This window comes from Phocoena sinus, chromosome 4, assembly GCF_008692025.1.
Source record: "Phocoena sinus isolate mPhoSin1 chromosome 4, mPhoSin1.pri, whole genome shotgun sequence".
NCBI lineage: Eukaryota > Metazoa > Chordata > Mammalia > Artiodactyla > Phocoenidae > Phocoena > Phocoena sinus.
In genome coordinates this window covers 17,307,000-17,329,090 of record NC_045766.1, presented here as the reverse complement: position 1 = coordinate 17,329,090, position 22,091 = coordinate 17,307,000, and the positions used below count along the sequence as shown (strand labels likewise).

The following is a 22,091-nucleotide window of genomic DNA, read 5'->3' as shown; positions in this document are numbered from 1 at the left end:
TACAGAAATCAAAACAGTGTGGTACGGGCATAAAGACAGACATATAGACCAATGGAACAGAATAGAGAGCCCAGAAATAAACCCTTCCATACCTGGTCAAATGGTTTTCAACAATGATACTTAGACCATTCAATGAAGAAAGAACAGTCTTTTCAACAAATGGTGCCGGATCCCACTTCTGGGCATATATCCAGAGAAAACTCTAATTCAAAAAAGATAGGTGCACCTCAGTATTCATATTTATAGCACTATTTACAATAGCCAAGACATGGAACCAACCTAAATGTCCATCAACAGATGAATGGATAAAGATGGGTATATATATACAATAGAATACTACTCAGCCATAAAAAAGAATGAAATAATGCCATGCAGCAACATGCATGGACCTAGAGATTATCATATTAACTGAACCAAGTCAGAAAGAAAAAGACAAATACCATATGATATCACTTATATATGGAATCTAAAATACGATACAAATGAACTTATTTACAAAACAAAAACAGACTCCCAGACATAGAAAACAAACTTATGGTTATAATAAATTAGGAGTTTGGGATTGACAGATACACACTACTATATATAAAATAGGACAACAAGGACCTACTGTATAGCACAGGGAACTATATTCAATATCCTGTAATAAACTATGATGGAAAAGAAAAAAAAACAGTGCTAGGAAAACTGGATATCCACGTGCAAAAACATGAAGTTGGACCTATGTTACATCATATACAAAAATTAACTCAAAATGGATCAAAAGACTAAACATAAGAGCTAAAACTACAAAACTTAGAAGGAAATATACAGGGAAAGTATGTGACACTGGATTTGGCAAGATTTCTTGGGTATGATAACAATAGCAGAGATTACAAAAGTAGACAAACTGGACTTCATCAAAATTAAAATCTTCTGTGCAAAGAACACTAACAGAATGAAAAGGCAGCCCACAGAATGGGAGAAAATATTTTCAAATCATGATCTGATAAGGGGTTAATATCAGAATATATGAAGAACTCCTACAACTCAACAACAACAAAATGATTCAATCAAAAAATGAACAGAAGACTTGCATAGACATGTCTCCAAAAAAGATATACCAATGGCAAATAATATGAAAAGAGGTTCAACATCACTAATCACTTGGGAAATATAAATGAAAACCAGTGAGATACCACTTCACACACATTAGGATAGCCATTATCAAAACAGAAAACAAACGCTGGCAAGGATGTAGAGAAACTGGAACCCTTTGTGCATTGCTGGTGGGAATGTAAAATGGTGCAGCCACTGTGGAAAACAGTATGATGTTTCTTCAAAATATTAAACAGAATTACCAAAATACCCAGTAACTCCACTCCTACGTGTATGCCTAAAAGAACTGAAAACAGGGATTCAAACAGATACATGTACACCAACGTTTATTACAGCATAATCAGTCTAAAAACGGAAGGCAGTTCTGACACATGGTACCATATGGATGAACCTTGAAGACATTATGCTAAGTGAAATAAGCCAAATGGACAAATATTGTTTGAGTCCACAAATTCCGCAACAGAAAGGGGCTGGGAGTAGGGAATGGAGAACTAATGTTTAATGAGTACAGAGCTTCAACTGGGGTAGATGAAAAAGTTCTGGAGATGACTGGTGACGATGGTTGCACAAAAAATGTAAAGATACCTAAGACCACAGAACTGTAACTTAAATCTTACCACTTAACCATTTCTTCTGTATACTCTACAATTTTTTTTAAAACGTACTGTATCAGTGTTAAACTTCTGGAGTTTAACAACTGGTTATGTAAGAAAACACCCTTATATACTGGGGACTTGCCTAGCGGCCCAGTGGCTAAAACTCCACACTCACAATGCAGGGGGCCCAGGTTCGATCCCTGGTCAGGGAACTAGATTCCACATGCTGCAACTAAGAGTTCGCATGCCACAACTAAGAGTTTGCATGCCACAACTAAAGATCCAGCATGCCACAGCAAAGATCCCACAAGCGGCAATGAAGATCCTGCATGCCGCAACTAAGACCCAGCACAGTCTAATTAATTAATTAATTAATTTTTTAAAAAGAATTATATACTGAAGCATTAAAAACGTAAAGGGACATGATATATATAACCCACTCTCAAACAGTTAAGAATTCTGTAAATTTGAAATTTCAAGATAAAAAAATTTTCTAAAAATTCTGCTCAAAGGATAGCATTGAGAAGAAAAAACTGAAGTCACAGAGTGGGAGAAGACAGGTGCAATATATATAACTGATAAAGAACTTACATCCAGAATATACAAAGAACTGCTAAAAATCAGTAAGAAGAAAACAAAAACCTCAATTTTTAAAAATGGGTAAAATAGATGAACAGCCATGCCATGAAAGAAACATGAGGGAATTCCCTGGCGATCCAATGGTTAGGACTCAGCGCTTTCACTGCTGAGGCCCAGGTTCAATCCCTGGTCAGGGAGCTAAGATCCCGCAAGCTGCGCAGCACAACCAAAAAAAAAAAAAAGAAAAAAGAAACATATGAAAAGGTGTTTAACCTCATTAGTCATGGAAATGCAGATTAAAACAATGAGAGGGCTTCCCCGGTGGTGCAGTGGTTAAGAATCCACCTGCCAATGCAGGAGACACGGGTTCGAGCCCTGGTCCGGGAAGATCCCACATGCCGCGGAGCAACTAAGCCAGGGTGTCACAACGACTGAGCCTGCGCACAACAACTACTGAGCCCACAAGCTACAACTACTGAAGCCTGCGTGCTTAGAGCCCATGCTCCACAACAAGAGAAGCTACCGAAGTGAGAAGCCCGCGCACTGCAACGAAGAGTAGCCCCCGCTCGCTGCAACTAGAGAAAGCCCGCGTGCAGCAACAAAGACCCAATGCAGCCAAAAATAAATAAAATTAAAATTAAAAACAAAACAGAAAAAAAGAGAGAGATCACACCACATGCAAACTGGCATAATTAAATTATGTCAATAAAAGTGCTGGCATGGATGTAGAACAAGTGAAATTCTCACACACTGCTAGTAGAAGTGTAAATTGCTGCAACTTCTTCAGCAAACAGGCATTACATAGAAAAGCTGAAGACATGTATATCCTATGACCTAACATTGCCCCACCTTGAGAAACTGAAATATGTATGCATCAACATACATGTATAAGAATGCTTATATCAGAATCATTTGCAATGAGAAAAATCTTGAAACACAAATATCCATCAACAGTAGAAAGGATGAGGATCTTAAGATAATATACTACACAGCTACTAAAATGAACTACATTTACAAAGAACATGGATAAATCTTATAAACATGCGTCACAGTCACGCACAAAAGAATGCATGTTATGTTTCACTTTACATTAAAGGTAAAATAGGCAGCATTAACCCCATTGTTTAGTGAGGCATAATTAAAATTTTAAACTGTAGAGCAAAGCAAATTTTAAAATTACCATAAAAGTTGAGACAAATACTTCTAGGCAGGATGGATGGAGACAATACTCATTATGAGGGTAATGGGGGCAGGCTCCTGGAGGGCCATTTCTTGATCTGGGTGTCATTTACATGGATCTGTACTTTATAATAATTGCTAAACTTTACGTATTTTATGTACTTCGCTGAGTATGTATTACATTAGAAATTTTAAATTGTTTAAAATTTTTTAATTAACTGGGAGAGGAGGCAGAGACAGAAGCAGGAAGACCAGTTAGAAGGATTATGCAATAATCCAGGTGAGGTGCTTGAATCAAAGTAATAGCAGTGTAATAAGAAGTACATAGGAATTTTATTATATTTTAGATTATATCCTAAAATAGAGCAAATATGATTTTAGACTGATTGAACTCAGAATGTAACAGAAAAATGAATCAGTGTTTTCGACCTCAGCCACTGGAAGGCTGGTCTTGCCATTTATTGAGATGGGGAAGGCTACAAGACAGCACTTTGGGAGGGCCTCATTAGAGATGAGAAACCCATTAAAGCCCAAATGGAAATGTTGATAGGCAACTGAAGGTTTAATCCTGGAGTTCAGGAGACCATTCCATCCTGAAGAAATAGGTTTGAGAGTTGTCAGCACATACATAGATGGATATTTAAAGTCTTGAGGCAGGATAAGATCACCAAGGGAATGAGAGAATTGCTAGAAGAAAACCAAGAGAGTATAGTGCCCTGATGTTTCAAAGAGGAAGAAGTGATGACATAGGTCAAATGCTGCTGGAAGGTCAAGTAAGATAGGACTGAGAAATGTCAACTGGATTTAATGATATAGAAATCGTTGGTGTCTTTGATACAAGAAATTGCCATTATCAGTGACTCTGAATAGAATAATATCCTTTCCATCATAAATTAAATGTCTAAATATGTTTAGATCTATCTTTCAGTTCTGTCCTGTTACTCAATTCTGTTCTGTTCCCTGGTCTATTTATTTACAAACTGAACAAATAGTTTTAGTTATTTTAGCTTTAAAACGTATTTTCTCACCTGGCAGGACTAGCCTTTCATTGCACTTCCTTCATGGAATGTCTACTCTTACATTGTAGTTTTCTTGTTAATATGAACTTGTCTAGATCTTTAAGAAAGAATCTGTTAGCATTTTTATTGTACTCTCATTAAACACATGGAATAGTTAAGATGTAGAATGGTTAAGGCTTAATGATTAGTTGCGGAGGACAAGAAAGAGGAGGTGGTGCCAATATGCAGGTGTTAATTAAAGTTCTGCAAGTGGAGGATGGGATTGCTTAGGATGAAAACACAGGATTAAAAGATACAGCGTACAAAAAGTACAAAAAATACAGTGTATTTCTATACACTATGTACAAAATATACACTATATAGAAAATATCTGAAAAAGAAATAAAACCTGCCCATTCACGATAGCATCAAACATTACAAAATACCTATGTATAAATTTAACCAAGGAGGTGAAAGATCTAAACACTGAAAATTATAGAACTTTGATGAGAAACACCAAAGATGACACAAGTGGGGAAAAAATCCCATGTTTATAAAAATATTGTTAAAATGGCTGTACTACCCAAAGCCATCTATAGATTCAATGCAACTCCTATCAAAGTTCCAATGTCATTTTTCTACAGAAGTATGGCATCACATAAAAAGAAACACAGTCCAATGGAACAGAATCAAGAGCCCAGAAACAAACTCTCACATATACAATCAACGAATACTTGACCAGGGAGCCAAGAACACTAAATGGGGAAAAGATAGTCTCTTCAATAAATGATGGTGGGAAAACTGGATAACCACATGCAGAAGATGAAACTGGACACATATCCTACACCACTCACAAAAATTAACTCAAAATAGGTTAAAGACTTAAAGACCCGACTCTGTAAAACTCCTAGAAAAAAACATAGGCGAAACACTCCCTGACACTGCTCCTGGCAATAATTTTATGGATGATACCAAAAGCAAACGCAATAGAAACAAAAATTGATAAGTGGGACTACTGCAAACTAAAAAGTTTCTACACAGCAAAAGCAACAATCAACAAAATGAAAAGGCAACCTACCGAACAGGAGAAAATATTTGCAAATCATATATCTGATAAGGGATTAATATCCAAAATATATAGAGAACTCATAAAACTTAACAGCAAAAAAAATTTTTTGATTAAAAAATGGGTAGAGGATCTGAATAGACATTTTTCCAAAGAAAACATACAAATGGCTAATGAAAAGATGCTCAACATCACTCATCATCAGTGAAATGCAAATCAAAACCACAATGAGGTTTTAGCCTCACACCTCTTAGAATGGCTATTAACAAAAAGACAAGAAATAACAAGTGCTAGTAAAGTTCTGGAGAAAAGGGAACACTGTGCACTCTTGGTAGGAATATAAATTGATACAGCCACTATAGAAAACAGTATGGAGGTTCCTCAAAAAACTAAAAATAGAACTACCAAATGATCCAGCAATCCCACTTCTGGGTATATATCCAAAGGAAATAAAATCAGGACCTCAAACAGAGGACTGCATTCCCATTTCACTGCAGCATTATTCACAGTAGCCAATATATGGAAACAACCTAAGTGTCCATCAATGGATGAATGGATTAAAAAAAAATGTGACATACATACAAATACACACAGAATTATCCACTGGATATCCATATCAATAAAAAAAACATGACACATACATACACACAGACAAACACAGAGAAATATTATTCAGCCATGAGAAAGAAGGAAATCCTGCCATTCGTGACATGAATGGATCTTTAGGGCATTTCACTTAGCGTATGCTAAGTAAAATAAGTCAGACAGAGGAAGAGAAATACTATATGATCTCACTTATTCGTGGAACCTAAAACAGCTGAACTCAGAAAAAGAATAGTGGTTACTAAGAGCGGGGGTGGTGTTGGAGTGAGGGGAGATGTTGGTCAAAAGATACAAACTTCCAGTTATAAGATGAAGAAGTTCCGGGGATCTAATGTACAACATGGAGATTATAGTTAACAGTAATGTATCACATACTTGAAAACTGCTAAGAGAGTAGATCTTAAACGTTAATCACCACAAGAATGAAATGGTAATTATGAGAGCACTATGGGGGTAATCATTTTACAATATGTAAGTATCAAATCAACAGGTACACCTTAAGGGGGCTTCCCTGGTGACACAGTGGTTAAGAATCCGCCTGCCAATGAAGGAGGCACGGGTTCGAGCCCTGGTCTGGGAAGATCCCACATGCAGCAGAGCAACTAATACTGTGTGCCACAACTACTGAGCCTGCGCTCTAGAGCCTTCAAGTCACAGCTACTGAAGCCTGCGCGCCTAGAGCCTGTGCTCCGCAACAAGAGAAGCCACCGCAATGAGAAGCCCGTGCACCGCAACAAAGAGTAGCCCCCACTCACTGCAACTAGAGAAAGCCTGCGCACAGCAATGAAGACCCAACACAGCCAAAAATAAATAAATTATTTTTTTTTAAATGTACACCTTAAACTTAAACAATGTTATATGTCAATTATATCTCAATAAAACTGGGAAAAAATGTTTTAAAAATAAGACAAAGCGGGGGGACCTTGAAGATGGCGGAAGAGTAAGACGCGGAGATCGCCTTCCTCCCCATGGATCCACCAGAAATACATCCACACGTGGAACAACTCCTACAGAACTCCTACTGAAGGCTGGCAGAAGACCTCAGACCTCCCAAAAGGCAAGAAACTCCCCACGTACCTGGGTAGGGCAAAAGAAAAAAAGAAAAAACAGAGACAAAAGAATAAGGACGGCACCTGCACCAGTGGGAGGGAGCTGTGAAGGAGGAAAAGTTTCCACACACTAGGAAGCCCCTCCGCGGGCAGAGACTGCGGGAGGCGGAGGGGGGAGTTTCGGGACCGCGGAGTAGTGCACAGCGACGGGTGCGGAGGGCAGAGCGGGGAGATTCCTGCACAGACGATCGGTGCCGACCGGCACTCACCAACCCGAGAGGCTTGTCTGCTCACCCGCCGGGGCGGGCGGGGCTGCAAGCTGAGGCTCGGGTTTTGGTTTTGGACGGAGCTCAGGGAGAGGACTGGGGTTGGCGGCTTGAACATAGCCTGAAGGGGTTAGTGCACCACGACTAGCCGGGAGGGAGTTCGGGGAAAAGCCTGCACCTGCCGAAGAGGCAAGAGACTCTTTCTTCCCTCTTTGTTTCCTGGTGCGCGAGGAGAGGGGTTTAAGAGCGCTGCTTAAAGGATCTCCAGAGACGGGCGCGAGCCGCGGCTAAAAGCGCGAACCCCAGAGACGGGCGCGAGTCGCGGCTAAAAGCGCGAACCCCAGAGACGGGCGCGAGCCGCAGCTGAAAGCGCAAACCCCAGAGACGGGCGCGAGCCGCGGCTAAAACCGCGGACCCCAGAGATGGGCAGGAGACGCTAAGGCTGCTGCTGCCGCCACCAAGGGGCCTGTGTGCGAGCACAGGTCACTCTCCACACCCCTCTTCCGCGGAGCCTGTGCAGCCCGCCACTGCCAGGTTCCCGGGATCCAGGGACAACTTCCCCGGGACAACGCACGGCGGGCCTCAGGCTGGTGCAACGTCACGCCGGCCTCTGCCGCAACGTCACGCTGCCTCTGCCGCCGCAGGCCCGCCCCGCACGTAGTGCCCCTCCTACCCCCATCCCCCAACCCCCCGCCTGAGTGAGCCAGAGGCCCCGAATCAGCAGCTCCTTTAACCCCGTCCTGTCTGAGCGAAAAAACAGACGCCCTCCAGCGACCTACACGCAGAGGCAGGGCCAAATCCAAAGCTGAGCTCCTGTGAGCTGTGAGAACAAAGAAGAGAAAGGGAAATCTCTCCCAGCAGCCACAGAAGCAGCGGATTAAAGCTCCACAATCAACTTGATATACCCTGCATCTGTGGAATACCTGAATAGACAAGGAATGATCCCAAATTGAAGAGGGGGAATTTAGGAGCGAGGTCTATGATTTTTTTTCCCTTTTCCTCTTTTTGTGAATGTGTACGTGTATGCTTCTGTGTGAGATCTTGTCTGTATACTCTTGCTTCCACCATTTGTCCTAGGGCTCTATCCGTCCATGATTTTTTTTTTAAAATTCTTTTTCTTAATAATTAAGTTTAATTGTAATAACTTTATTATACTTTACCTTCGTTCTTTCTTTCTTTCCTTCCTTCCCTCCTTTAGACAACGAATCACCCCAAATTGAGGAGGTGGTCTCTGAGAGCAAGATTTATGATTTTTCCCCCTTTACCTCTTTTTGTGAAGGTGCATGTGTATGCTTCTGTGTAAGATTTTCTCTATATAGCTTTGCTTCCAACATTTGTCCTAAGGTTCTATCCGTCCCTTATTTTTTTTTTTAAATATTTTTTAATTCAATAACTATATTATACTTTATTTTATTTTTACTGTATCATCTTTCTTTCTGTCTTTTATCCTTCTTTCCCTCCTTCCTTCCTTCCTCCCTCCCTCCCTCCTTTCTTTCCTTCTTTGCTTCTTTTTCCTTCCTTCCTTTCCACCTTTCCTTCTTTCTTTACTCATACTTCTACTAATTCTCTCTATTTTTTCTCCCTTTTATTCTGAGCTGTGTGGATGAAAGGCTCTTGGTGCTCCAACCAGGAGTCAGGGCTCTGCCTCTGAGGTAGGAGAGCCAACTTCAGGACACTGGTCAACAAGAGACCTCCCAGCTCCACATAATATTAAACGGTGGAAATCTCCCAGAGACCTCCATCTTAACACCAGCACCCAGCTTCACTCAACGACCAGCAAGCCACAGTGCTGGACAACCTATGCCAAACAACTAGCAAAACAGGAACACAACCCCACCCATTAGCAGAGAGGCTGCCTAAAATCATAATAAGGCCACAGACACCCCAAAACACACCACCAGATGTGAACCTGCCCACTAGAGAGACAAGATCCAGCCTCATCCAGCACAACACAGGCACTAGTCCCCTCCACCAGGAAGCCTACACAACCCACTGAAACAACCTTAGCCACTGGAGACAGACATCAAAAACAACGGGAACTACGAACGTGCAGCCTGCAAAAAGGAGACCCCAAACACAGTAAGATAAGCAAAATGAGAAGACAGAAAAACACACAGCAGATGAAGGAGCAAGATAAAAACCCACCAGACCTAACAAATGAAGAGGAAATAGGCAATCTACCTGATAAAGAATTCAGAATAATGATAGTAAGGATGATCCGAAATCCTGGAAGTAGAATGGACAAAATGCAAGAAACAGTTAACAAGGACCTACAAGAACTAAAGATGAAACAAGCAACGATGAACAATGCAATAAATGAAATTAAAACCACTCTAGATAGGATCAATAGCAGAATAACTGAGGCAGAAGAACGGATAAGTGACCTGGAAGATAAAGTAGTGGAAATAACTACTGCAGAGCAGAATAAAGAAAAAAGAATGAAAAGAACTGAGGACAGTCTCAGAGACCTCTGGGACAACATGAAACGCACCAACATTCGAATTATAGGGGTTCCAGAAGAAGAAGAAAGAAAGAAAGGGTCTGAGAAAATATTTGAAGAGATTATAGTTGAAAACTTGCCTAATATGGGAAAGGAAATAGTTAATCAAGTCCAGTAAGCACAGAGAGTCCCATACAGGATAAACACAAGGAGAAACACGCCAAGACACATATTAATCAAACTGTCAAAAATTAAATACAAAGAAAGCATATTAAAAGCAGCAAGGGAAAAACAACAAATAACACACAAGGGAATCCCCATAAGGTTAACAGCTGATCTCTCAGCAGAAACCCTACAAGCCAGAAGGGAGTGGCAGGACATACTGAAAGTGATGAAGGAGTAAAGCCTGCAACCAAGACTACTCTACCCAGCAAGGATCTCATTCACATTTGATGGAGAAATTAAAACCTTTACAGACAAGCAAAAGCTGAGAGAGTTCAGCACCACCAAACCAGCTTTACAACAAATGCTAAAGGAACTTCTCTAGAAAAGAAACACAAGAGAAGAAAACGACCTATAGTAGCGAACCCAAAACAATATAGAAAATGGGAATAGGAACATACATATCGATAATTACCTTAAATGTAAATGGACTAAATGCTCCCACCAAAAGACACAGATTGCCTGAATGGATACAAAAACAAGACCCTTATATATGCTGTCTACAAGAGACCCACTTCAGACCTAGAGACACATACAGACTGAAAGTTAGGGGATGGAAAAAGATATTCCATGCAAATGGAAACCAAAAGAAAGCTGGAGTAGCAATTCTCGTATCAGACAAAATGGACTTTAAAATAAGGACTATTAAAAGGGACAAAGAAGGACACTACATAATGATCAAGGGATCGATCCAAGAAGAAGATATAACAATTGTAAATATTTATGCACCCAACATAGGAGCACCTCAATACATAAGGCAAATACTAACAACCATAAAAGGGGAGATCAACAGTAACACATTCATAGTAGGGGACTTTAACACCCCACTTTCACCCATGGACAGATCATCCAAAATGAAAATAAATAAGGAAACACAAGCTTTAAATGATACATTAAACAAGATGGACTTAATTGATATTTATAGGACGCTCCATCCAAAAACAACAGAATACACATTTTTCTCAAGTGCTCATGGAACATTCTCCAGGATAGATCATATCTTGGGTCACAAATCAAGCCTTGGTAAATTTAAGAAAATTGAAATTGTATCAAGTATCTTTTCTGACCACAACGCCATGAGACTAGATATCAATTACAGGAAAAGATCTGTAAAAAATACAAACACATGGAGGCTAAACAATACACTACTTAATAATGAAGTGATCACTGAAGAAATCAAAGAGGAAATTAAAAAATACCTAGAAACAAATGACAACAGAGACACAACGACCCAAAACCTATGGGATGCAGCAAAAGCAGTTCTAAGGGGGAAGTTTATAGCAATACAAGCCCACCTTAAGAAGCAGGAAACATCTCGAATAAACAACCTAACCTTGCACCTCAAGCAATTAGAGAAAGAAGAACCAAAAAACCCCAAAGCTAGCAGAAGGAAAGAAATCATAAAAATCAGATCAGAAATAAATGAAAAAGAAATGAAGGAGACGATAGCAAAGATCAATAAAACTAAAAGCTGGTTCTTTGAGAAGATAAACAAAATAGATAAACTGCTAGCCAGACTCATCAAGAAAAAAAGGGAGAAGACTCAAATCAATAGAATTAGAAATGAAAAAGGAGAAGTAACAACTGACACTGCAGAAATAAAAAAAATCATGAGAGATTACTACAAGCAACTCTATGCCAATAAAATGGACAATCTGGAAGAAATGGACAAATTCTTAGAAATGCACAACCTGCCAAGACTGAATCAGGAAGAAATAGAAAATATGAACAGACCAATCACAAGCACTGAAATTGAAACTGTGATTAAAAACCTTCCAACAAACAAAAGCCCAGGACCAGATGGCTTCACACGTGAATTCTATCAAACGTTTAGAGAAGAGCTAACACCTATCCTTCTCGAACTCTTCCAAAATATAGCAGAGGGAGGAACACTCCCAAATTCCTTCTACGAGGCCACCATCACCTTGATACCAAAACCAGACAAGGATGTCACAAAGAAAGAAAACTACAGGCCAATATCACTGATGAACATAGATGCAAAAATCCTCAACAAAATACTAGCAAACAGAATCCAACAGCACATTAAAAGGATCATACACCATGATCAAGTGGGGTTTATTCCAGGAAAGCAAGGATTCTTCAATATACGGAAATCTATCAATGTGATAAACCATATTAACAAATTGAAGGAGAAAAACCATATGATCATCTCAATAGATGCAGAGAAAGCTTTCGACAAAATTCAACACCCATTTATGATAAAAACCCTCCAGAAAGTAGGCATAGAGGGAACTTTCCTCAACATAATAAAGGCCATATATGACAAGCCCACAGCAAACATCATCCTCAATGGTGAAAAACTGAAAGCATTTCCACTAAGATCAGGAACAAGACAAGGTTGCCCACTCTCACCACTCTTATTCAACATAGTTTTGGAAGTTTTAGCGACAGCAATCAGAGAAGAAAAGGAAATAAAAGGAATCCAAATCGGAAAAGAAGAAGTAAAGCTGTCACTGTTTGCAGATGACATGATACTATACATAGAGAATCCTAAAGATGCTACCAGAAAACTACTAGAGCTAATCAGTGAATTTGGTAAAGTAGCAGGATACAAAATTAATGCACAGAAATCTCTGGCATTCCTATATACTAATGATGAAAAATCTGAAAGTGAAATCAAGAAAACACTCCCATTTACCATTGCAACAAAAAGAATAAAATATCTAGGAATAAACCTACCTAAGGAGACGAAAGAGCTGTATGCAGAAAATTATAAGACACTGATGAAAGAAATTAAAGATGATACAAATAGATGGAGAGATATACCATGTTCTTGGATGGGAAGAATCAACATTGTGAAAATGACTCTACTACCCAAAGCAATCTACAGATTCAATGCAATCCCTATCAAACTACCACTGGCATTTTTCACAGAACTAGAACAAAAAATTTCGCAATTTGTATGGAAACACAAAAGACCCCAAATAGCCAAAGCAATCTTGAGAACGAAAAAAGGAGCTGGAGGAATCAGGCTCCCTGACTTAAGACTATATTACAAAGCAACAGTAATCAAGACAGTATGGTACTGGCACAAAAACAGAAAGATACCTCAGTGGAACAGGATAGAAAGCCCAGAGATAAACCCACACACATATGGACACCTTATCTTTGATAAAGGAGGCAGGAATGTACAGTGGAGAAAGGACAGCCTCTTCAATAAATGGTGCTGGGAAATCTTGACAGGTACATGTAAAAGTATGAGATTAGATCACTCTCTAACACCATACACAAAAATAAGCTCAAAATGGATTAAAGACCTAAATGTAAGGCCAGAAACTATCAAACTCTTAGAAGAAAACATAGGAAGAACACTCTATGACATAAATCACAGCAAGATCCTTTCTGACCCACCTCCTAGAGTAATGGAAATAAAAACAAAAATAAACAAATGGGACCTAATGAAACTTCAAAGCTTTTGCACAGCAAAGGAAACCATAACCAAGACCAAAAGACAACCCTCAGAATGGGAGAAAACATTTGCAAATGAAGCAACTGACAAAGGATTAATCTCCAAAATTTACAAGCAGCTCATGCAGCTCAATAACAGAAAAACAAACAACCCCATCCAAAAATGGGCAGAAGACCTAAATAGACATTTCTCCAAAGAAGATATACAGAATGCCAACAAACACATGAAAGAATGCTCAACATCATTAATCATTAGAGAAATGCAAATCAAAACTACAATGAGATATCATCTCACACCAGTCAGAATGGCCATCATCAAAAAATCTATAAACAATAAATGCTGGAGAGGGTGTGGAGAAAAGGGGACACTCTTGCACTGCTGGTGGGAATGTGAAATGGTTCAGCCACTATGGAGAACAGTATGGAGGTTCCTTAAAAAACTACAAATAGAATTACCATATGACCCAGCAATCCCACTACTGGGCATATACCCTGAGAAAACCAAAATTCAAAAAGAGTCATGTACCAAAATGTTCATTGCAGCTCTATTTACAATAGCCCGGAGATGGAAACAACCTAAGCGCCCATCATCGGATGAATGGATAAAGAAGATGTGGCACATATACACAATGGAATAGTACTCAGCCTTAAAAAGAAATGAAATTGAGCTATTTGTAATGAGATGGATAGACCTAGAGTCTGTCATACAGAGTGAAGTAAGTCAGAAAGAAAAAGACAAATACCGTATGCTAACACATATATATGGAATTTAAGGGAAAAAAATGTCATGAAGAACCTAGGGGTAAGACAGGAATAAAGACGCAGACCTACTGGAGAACGGACTTGAGGATATGGGGAGGGGGAAGGGTGAGTTTTGACAGGGCGAGAGAGAGTCATGGACATATACACACTAACAAACGTAGTAAGGTAGATAGCTGGGGGGAAGCAGCCGCAAGGCACAGGGATATTAGCTCGGTGCTTTGTGACAGCCTGGAAGGGTGGGATGGGGAGAGTGGGAGGGAGGGAGACGCAAGAGGGAAGACATATGGGAACATATGTATATGTATAGCTGATTCACTTTGTTATAAAGCAGAAACTAACACACCATTGTAAAGCAATTATACCCCAATAAAGATGTTTAAAAAAAAAAATTAAAAAAATAAAAAAAAATAAGACAAAGCAGGGCTTCCCTGGTGGTGCAGTGGTTAAGAATCTGCCTGGCCAATGCAGGGAACAAGGGTTCGAGCCCTGGTCCGGGTAGATCCCACATGCCACGGAGCAACTAAGCCCGTGCACCACAACTACTGAGACTGTGCTCTAGAGTCTGCAAGCCACAACTACTGAGCCCACATGCCACAACTACTGAAGCCTACGCGCCTAGAGCCCGTGCTCTGCAACGAGAAGCCACCGCAGTGAGAAGCCAGCGCACTGCAATGAAGAGCAGCCCCACTCGCCTCAACTAGAGAAAGCCCATGTGCAGCAATGAAGACCCAACACAGCCAAAAAAAAGAATAAATTAATTTAAAAAAAATAAGAGAAAGCAGTTTAGAATTTTCCAGCATGTATGTAGGGAGAGGAGGAAAGAATGGCCAGAAGAATTTATCCCACACCTCCATTCCTGCCAGGTAGGACACAATTGGGGTAGCACCACGTAGGTATGGCATATATAGATTTAGTGGGCAAAGTTCAAGGAATCCTGCTTTGCTCAGGAAATAAGAGATGTGTTCATCTTAATTTTTAAAGTCCACCCTAAACTGAACATTGAACATTTAAGTTGCTTTTAACCTGTCACCAAGAAAGAATAGTTGAGTCAAGGGGTAAGCACTTTGTTAAACTTTAATTCCTACTGCCAAAGAGAAAAGTATTTCCTACTCTATTTAATGCTCCTCTATTTACACTGTTTTCATACTGGATGAATCTCTTTCCTTTTTGCCCCATAATTTGTCTTGACATTTTTTGTTTGTTTGTTTGCGGTACGCGGGCCTCTCACTGTTGTGGCCTCTTCCGTCGCGGAGCACAGGCTCCAGACGCACAGGCTCAGCGGCCACGGCTCACGGGCCTAGCCGCTCCGCAGCATGTGGGATCTTCCCGGACCGGGGCACGAACCCATGTCCCCTGCATCGGCGGGGACTCTCAACCACTGCACCACCAGGAAAGCCCTGTCTTGACATTTATTGCTCATTATGGTTAAAAATATTTAAGAGGAAAAGACTGATTTCTTTTTTAAGTATCAGGTTAAAGGTAATTACCCATGTATGATTTCAAATAGGCTTCTTTTAAAAATCATTTAAAAATATCATTTCATATAAATCATGTAATAAAGATATGGACCTCTTTACAATGAAGTTGGAGATCAGATTTACCATTACCATCATAGACAAAATGTAATAAAATGGCAAACAGCTGAAGAAATAAAGGTGGGACATAAGAAACAACCTCCTAGTGAAGCAGTTTACAGAAAAGCTTTCCATGAGAAACTTTCTGAATAGGATTCAGTAAACGATCATCTGTCTGGGCAGAGGATAGGACCTTTGATTACCTGAAAATCATTTGCAATTCAGATCAACAAGTAAAATCACCCACCAATGAAGTAGACAAGCACATTCTGCCACTGAACCCACACAAGCTACAGTCTTCATGCCAAAACCTTCTCTCCACCAAGACCTTATCAGCACTGCACTGAAATCCAATAAGCGTGCAGATAACAACCCAGATCTGGGTCAGGAATTATTGTTATTGCAGGTGAGGTACTGCACAACTCTCAAAGGGCAGGAGAACCAGGTCCTTTTCTTACCTTTACCATGAACGTGAAGTCTGTTAGGGCCGGGGAGTAGACAGCCCCACCAGCACATGGGCCCATGATCAGAGAAATCTGAGGGATGACTCCGGATGCCGTGACATTCCTCTGCCAAAAGAGAAAGGCAAAGGCATCTGGTTACAGAGGTGTTCGAGGCATTACCTGCAGAAAGACAGAGGCAACAATAAAAGTACATTTGGCTTTTATTCACAGAAATTCTATCCTAGAGACAAGAGGCCTAATCTGTACAGTTTCTTCCAGAATATTGTATATGCAACTTTTCCCATAGCTGGTGGGATGGTTGGCATATTACTTTCTGGGGCAAGTAAAACCTCTTCTCTCCTTGGCAGGGCGGTAGTTCCCCGAAAGCTCCACCAGGACATGAGCTCAGAGAGAATCCTACCACTCTCACCCCAGCTCTAAACACACCTCAGGCAAGGACCCCTGTCTGTACAAAACTGGCTGGAATAATGAAAGAAAACCTTAGGTGGAATATACAGGGCCAACACTTACCCTGGATCCATGACCTCTACTTGGAGCCCCTTCACACCCTCCACAGAGGATGCCCAACAGTTACAAGGCAAGGCTAAGAGGCAGGTGCTACTTTACTCAGTCTTCAATGTCTGCCCACCCCTATACAGGGCAGATGGGCAATAGGGAGGTGGCAGAAGGCAAAAAGGTTCCATAGGGACAAAGGTGAAGAGCCAAGCCTCAGGCCACCTTCCAGGAAAAACAAGATTTCCCAGGGGGCTTGAAGACCCAGGAAAGATAAGAGCCCAATGACTCCTTGCCCATCCCCCAGCTTCTAACCTTCCCTGAGCCCCATCAGCTTAAGAGAAGTATGTCCACTTTTAGCCTTGACCTGGGTCTGAGACCAATTTCTATAATTCACAGGACATAGCTCACGACAGCACAAAAAGGCATCCACAGAGAGGATTCCGAGAAGATGGTAGAATGGGAAGCATCAGGAATCTGTCTCCCCACCTGGACAAAAATTACACTGGCAGAATCTGTCTGATGTAACTTTCTGGAGCTCTGTTAAGCCTACTGAAGGCTTAACATCCATAGGAAGATTTAGAGGGCAAATCGCGGTTAATTTCGTCAATTTCAACTGGTAGCACTGTAGCAGCTACCCCTACCCACCCCCTACCCCCAGCCATGAGGCATGCAGCTGTGCATGTGTTCCTGCAGTGGCTTATACAGAGGCAGACAAAAAGGACCCTGCCCTCCAAATTTCGCAAATCTATGCTCCGACAGCTGGCTGTTGATTCTGATCAGAGGTGAAGTTAGGAATTTAGGTGGCCATTGTTGTTACACCTCACCCCATTGTTGCAAGCTCCTCCCCCTCCAGCTCAAAATCACTTGCATTAGGGAAATGCAAATCAAAACTAGAATGAGATACCACATCACACACATTAAGATGACTACTATCAAAAAAACAGAAAACAAGTGGTGTTGGTGAGGATGTGGAGAAAGTGGAACCCTTGTGCACTATTGGTAAGAATGTAAAATGGTACAGCTGCTGTGCAAAACAGCATGGTGGTTCCTCAAAATATTTTAAATAGAATTACCAAATGATCCAGAAATTCTACTTCTGGGGATATACCAAAAAGAATGGAAAACAGGGTCTCAAGGAGATAACTTGTACACCCACATTCATAGCAGCATTACTCACAATAGGTGAAACATGGAATCAACCCAAATGCCCATCAACAGATAAATGGATAAACAAAATGTGGTATATCTATACAATGGAATATTATTCATCCTTGAAAAGGAAGGAAATCCTGTCACATGTTACAACATAGATGAAACTTGAGGACATTGTGCTAAGTGAAATAATAAGCCAGTCACAAAAAGACTAACACTGTACAATTTTACTTAAGTTATTTAGTCAAAATAATAGAGACAAAGTAGAAGGGTGGTTACCAGGGGGTGGCAGAGAGGATAACGGGGGGTGACTGTTTAATGGGTATAGAGTTTCAGTTTTGCAAGACAAAAAGTTATGGAGATGGCCCCTGTCCACCTCCCTACGGCTGCCCCGCTAGCTGAAAAGTTTCTCCAGGTGTGGAATTCCAGGCTACCACCAGCACAGAGTGTGCACGCCAGTCAGGAACCAGCCCACCCGATGGCCTGGAGGGCAACGGATATGTCAGAAACTGAAGCAAGAACGTACTCGGCAGAGGGGGGAGTCAAGATGGCAGACTAGGAGGATGCAGAATTCATGTCTCTGCACAACTAGGGCACCTACTAGGCACCGGTGGGGGACCACAGACACCTAAGGGGATGGGAGGAACCCCCAGTGACACGGTCCTAAGCAAAGGCCCTGCCTCATGCTCAGACCTCACCCCCCCACCGGCCTAAGTTCCACCCCACCCTAAACCCTGCCCCTGCCTAAGTTCCACCCCTCCTAAACTCCACCCCAAGAGCCAAGTCTTCTTTTTTCTTTTTCATTTTTCCTCTTTTAGATTGGGGTACTGTTTTACCTTGTTGATTCACTATTGTTGATTCATTTATATTTTTATATTTCCTAATAAATTTTTTATTTTCCAATTTTATTTTATTCTTCATACTTTGTTACTGTTCTCTCCTTTTGGCTTGTTCCCCCCATGCCCCCACTTTTTTTCTATTTTTTCTGTTGTGGTTTTATATTACCTTGTTGTAGTTGTTTCAATTATATTTTTATGTTTCCTAATATATTTTTTACGTTTCTAATTTTATTTTATTTTTTAAATTTTTTTAATTTTTTTTGCGTTACGCGGGTCTCTCACTGTTGTGGCCTCTCCCATTGTGGAGCACAGGCTCCAGACGCACAGGCTCAGCAGCCATGGCTGACGGGCCCAGCCACTCCACAGCATGTGGGATCTTCCCAGACTGCGGCACGAACCCATGTCCCCTGCATCGGCAGGCGGACTCTCAACCTGTGCCACCAGGGAAGCCCTTATTTTGTTTTTTATTCTTTGATATTCTTTGCTCCTTTTCTTTTTTTTTTTTCTTTTTTTTTTGCCACACCACATAGCTTGCGGGATCTTGGTTCCCCGGCCAGAGGCTGGGCCCGAGCTCCTGTGGTGGGAGCTCTGAGTCCAAACTGCTGGACTAACAGAGAACCTCAGACCCCAGCAAATATTAATCGGAGTGAGGTCTCCTGGAGGTATTAATCTCAGCACTAAGACCCAGATCTATCCAACTGCCTGCAAACTCCAATGCTGGATGCCTCAAGCCAAACAACCAGTAAGGCAGGAATACCGCCCCACCTATCCAAAAACAAAAAAAACAAAAAAGAAACAACAAAAAAATATGTTACAGATGAAGGAGCAAGGTAAAAACCTAAAAAACCAGATAAATGAAGACGAAATAGGCAACCTACCTGAAAAAGAATTGAAAATAATGACAGTAGGGCTTGCTGGTGGTGCAGAGGTTGAGAGTCTGCCTGCCGATGCAGGGGACACAGGTTCATGCCCCAGTCCGGGAAGATCCCACATGCCGCGGAGCGGCTGGGCCCGTAAGCCATGGCTGCTGAACCTGTGCATCCGGAGCCTGTGCTCCGCAACGGGAGAGGCCACAACAGTGAGAGGCCCGCGTACCGCAAAAAATTTTTTAAAATAAAATAAAATAAAATGACAGTAAAGATGTTCAAAAATCTCGGGAACAGAATGAAGAAAATACAAGAGACATTTAACAAGAGTCTAGAAGAACTAAAGAGCAAACAAACAGTGATGAAAACAATAACTGAAATTAATAATACTCTAGAAGGAATCAATAGCAAAATAACTGAGGCAGAAGAATGAATAAGTGACCTGCAAGATACAATAGTGGAAAGAACTGCCGAGGAGCAGAATAAAAAAAATAATGAAAAGAATTGAGGACAGTCTCAGAGACCTCTGGGACAACATTAAACACACCAACATTCGAATTATAACGGTCCCGGAAGAAGAATAGAAAAAGAAAGGGTCTGAGAAAATATTTGAAGAGATTATAGTCAAAAACGTCCCTAACATGGGAAAGGAAACAGTCAATCAAGTCCAGGAAGCAGAGAGTCCCATACAGGATAAATCCAAGGAGAAACACGCCAAGACACATATCAATGAAACTATCAAAAACTGAATACAAAGAAAAAATATTAAAAGCAGCAATGGAAAAGCAACAACTAACATACAAGGGAATACCCATAAGGTTAACAGCTGATCTTTTAGCAGAAACTCCACAACAAAGAAGGGAGTGGCAGGACATATTTAAAGTGATGGAAGGGGAAAACCTACAAGCAAGATTATTCTACGCAGCAAGGATCTCATTCAGATTCGACAGAGAAGTTAAAACCTTTACAGACAAGCAAAAGGTAAGAGAATTCAGCACCACCAAACCAGCTTTACAACAAATGCTAAAGGATCTTCTCTAGGCAGTAAACACAAGAGAAAGAAAAGACCTACAATAACAAACCCAAAAGAATTAAGAAAATGGTAACAGGAACATACATATTGATAGCTACCTTAAATATAAATGGATTAAATGCTGCAACCAAAAGACACTGACTGGCTAAATGGATACAAAAACAAGACCCATATATATGCTGCTACAAGAGAACCACTTCAGACCTAGGGACACATACAGACTGAAAGTGAGGGCATGGAAAAACACATCCCATGCAAATGGAAATCAAAAGAAAGCTGGAACAGCAATTCTCATATCAGAAAAAATACTTTAAAATAAACACTATTACAAGAGACACAGGACACTACATAATGATCAACGGATCAATACAAGAAGATATAACAATTGTAAATATTTATGCAGCCAACATAAGAGCACCTCAATACATAGGGCACATGCTAACAGCCATAAAAGGGGAAATTGACAGTAACACAGTCATAGTAGGGGACGTTAACACCACACTTTCACCAATGGACAGATCATCCAAAATGAAAGTAAATAAGGAAACACAAGCTTTAAATGACACATTAAACAAGATAGACTTAAAAAAAATTGAAAATCATATATCTGATAGAAGACTTGTATCCTGAATATATAAAGAACTCTTACCCAAAATCCAATTACAAAATGAGCAAAAGATCTGAACAAACATTTCAGCAAAGAAGATATACAAATGACTACCATGTACGTAAAAAGATACTCAACAGGATTAGTGAGATGGGAAATGCAAATTAAAACCACGGAGAGATACCACCACTTACCACTGAAATGACTATAATGGAAAAGACTGACGATGCTACGTGTCAACAAGAATGGGGAGAACCAGAAACCCCCAATTACACTGCTTGTGGTAATATAAAAGGGTACAGTCACCTTGGGAAAAAATTTGGCAGTTTCTTAAAAAGTTATACATAAACTTATAATGAAGCCGAGAAGGACCCTGTGAGGCCCTCCCAAGTACAAAAGCCTTTCTGTGTCCCCCATTTCTTGTTTGTAGGAAAAAGGTTTTAGCCTCCTAGACCTTCCCTGAGTTCCAAAGGGCAGACTCAAATAGTTACTAATTAGGGGATTGAGGGAATGCAGAAAGAAATAATAGTGCGGCATGGGGCCTGGGCCTGGTTCCTCCTCAGAGGATGTGCATAACAATTCCATACATATCTCTGAGTTCTTCTACAGGAACTCAGGCCCCCTGAGCACAAGCATGTGGACCCCAGACTGGTTGGAACCAGAAGGCTGATGGCTGAGATTCCTGAAACACCACCCTGCTACCTCACCACCAACCAATCAGACACACACACCCTCCTACTACCCTCCCTCACCTTCCCCTTAAAAACTCTTCCC

General features: G+C 40.8%; 1 protein-coding gene across 1 annotated transcript in view; it reads right to left on the bottom strand.

The window, feature by feature from the left end:
- The window catches only part of PCCB (propionyl-CoA carboxylase subunit beta), a 91,863-nt gene that overhangs the window by 58,422 nt on the left and 11,350 nt on the right, over positions 1-22,091 (bottom strand). Inside the window, exon 6 of the mRNA XM_032629926.1 lies at positions 16,320-16,430. Within this exon, the coding sequence (XP_032485817.1) occupies positions 16,320-16,430 (111 nt within the window). The remainder of the gene's footprint in view (positions 1-16,319; positions 16,431-22,091) is intronic.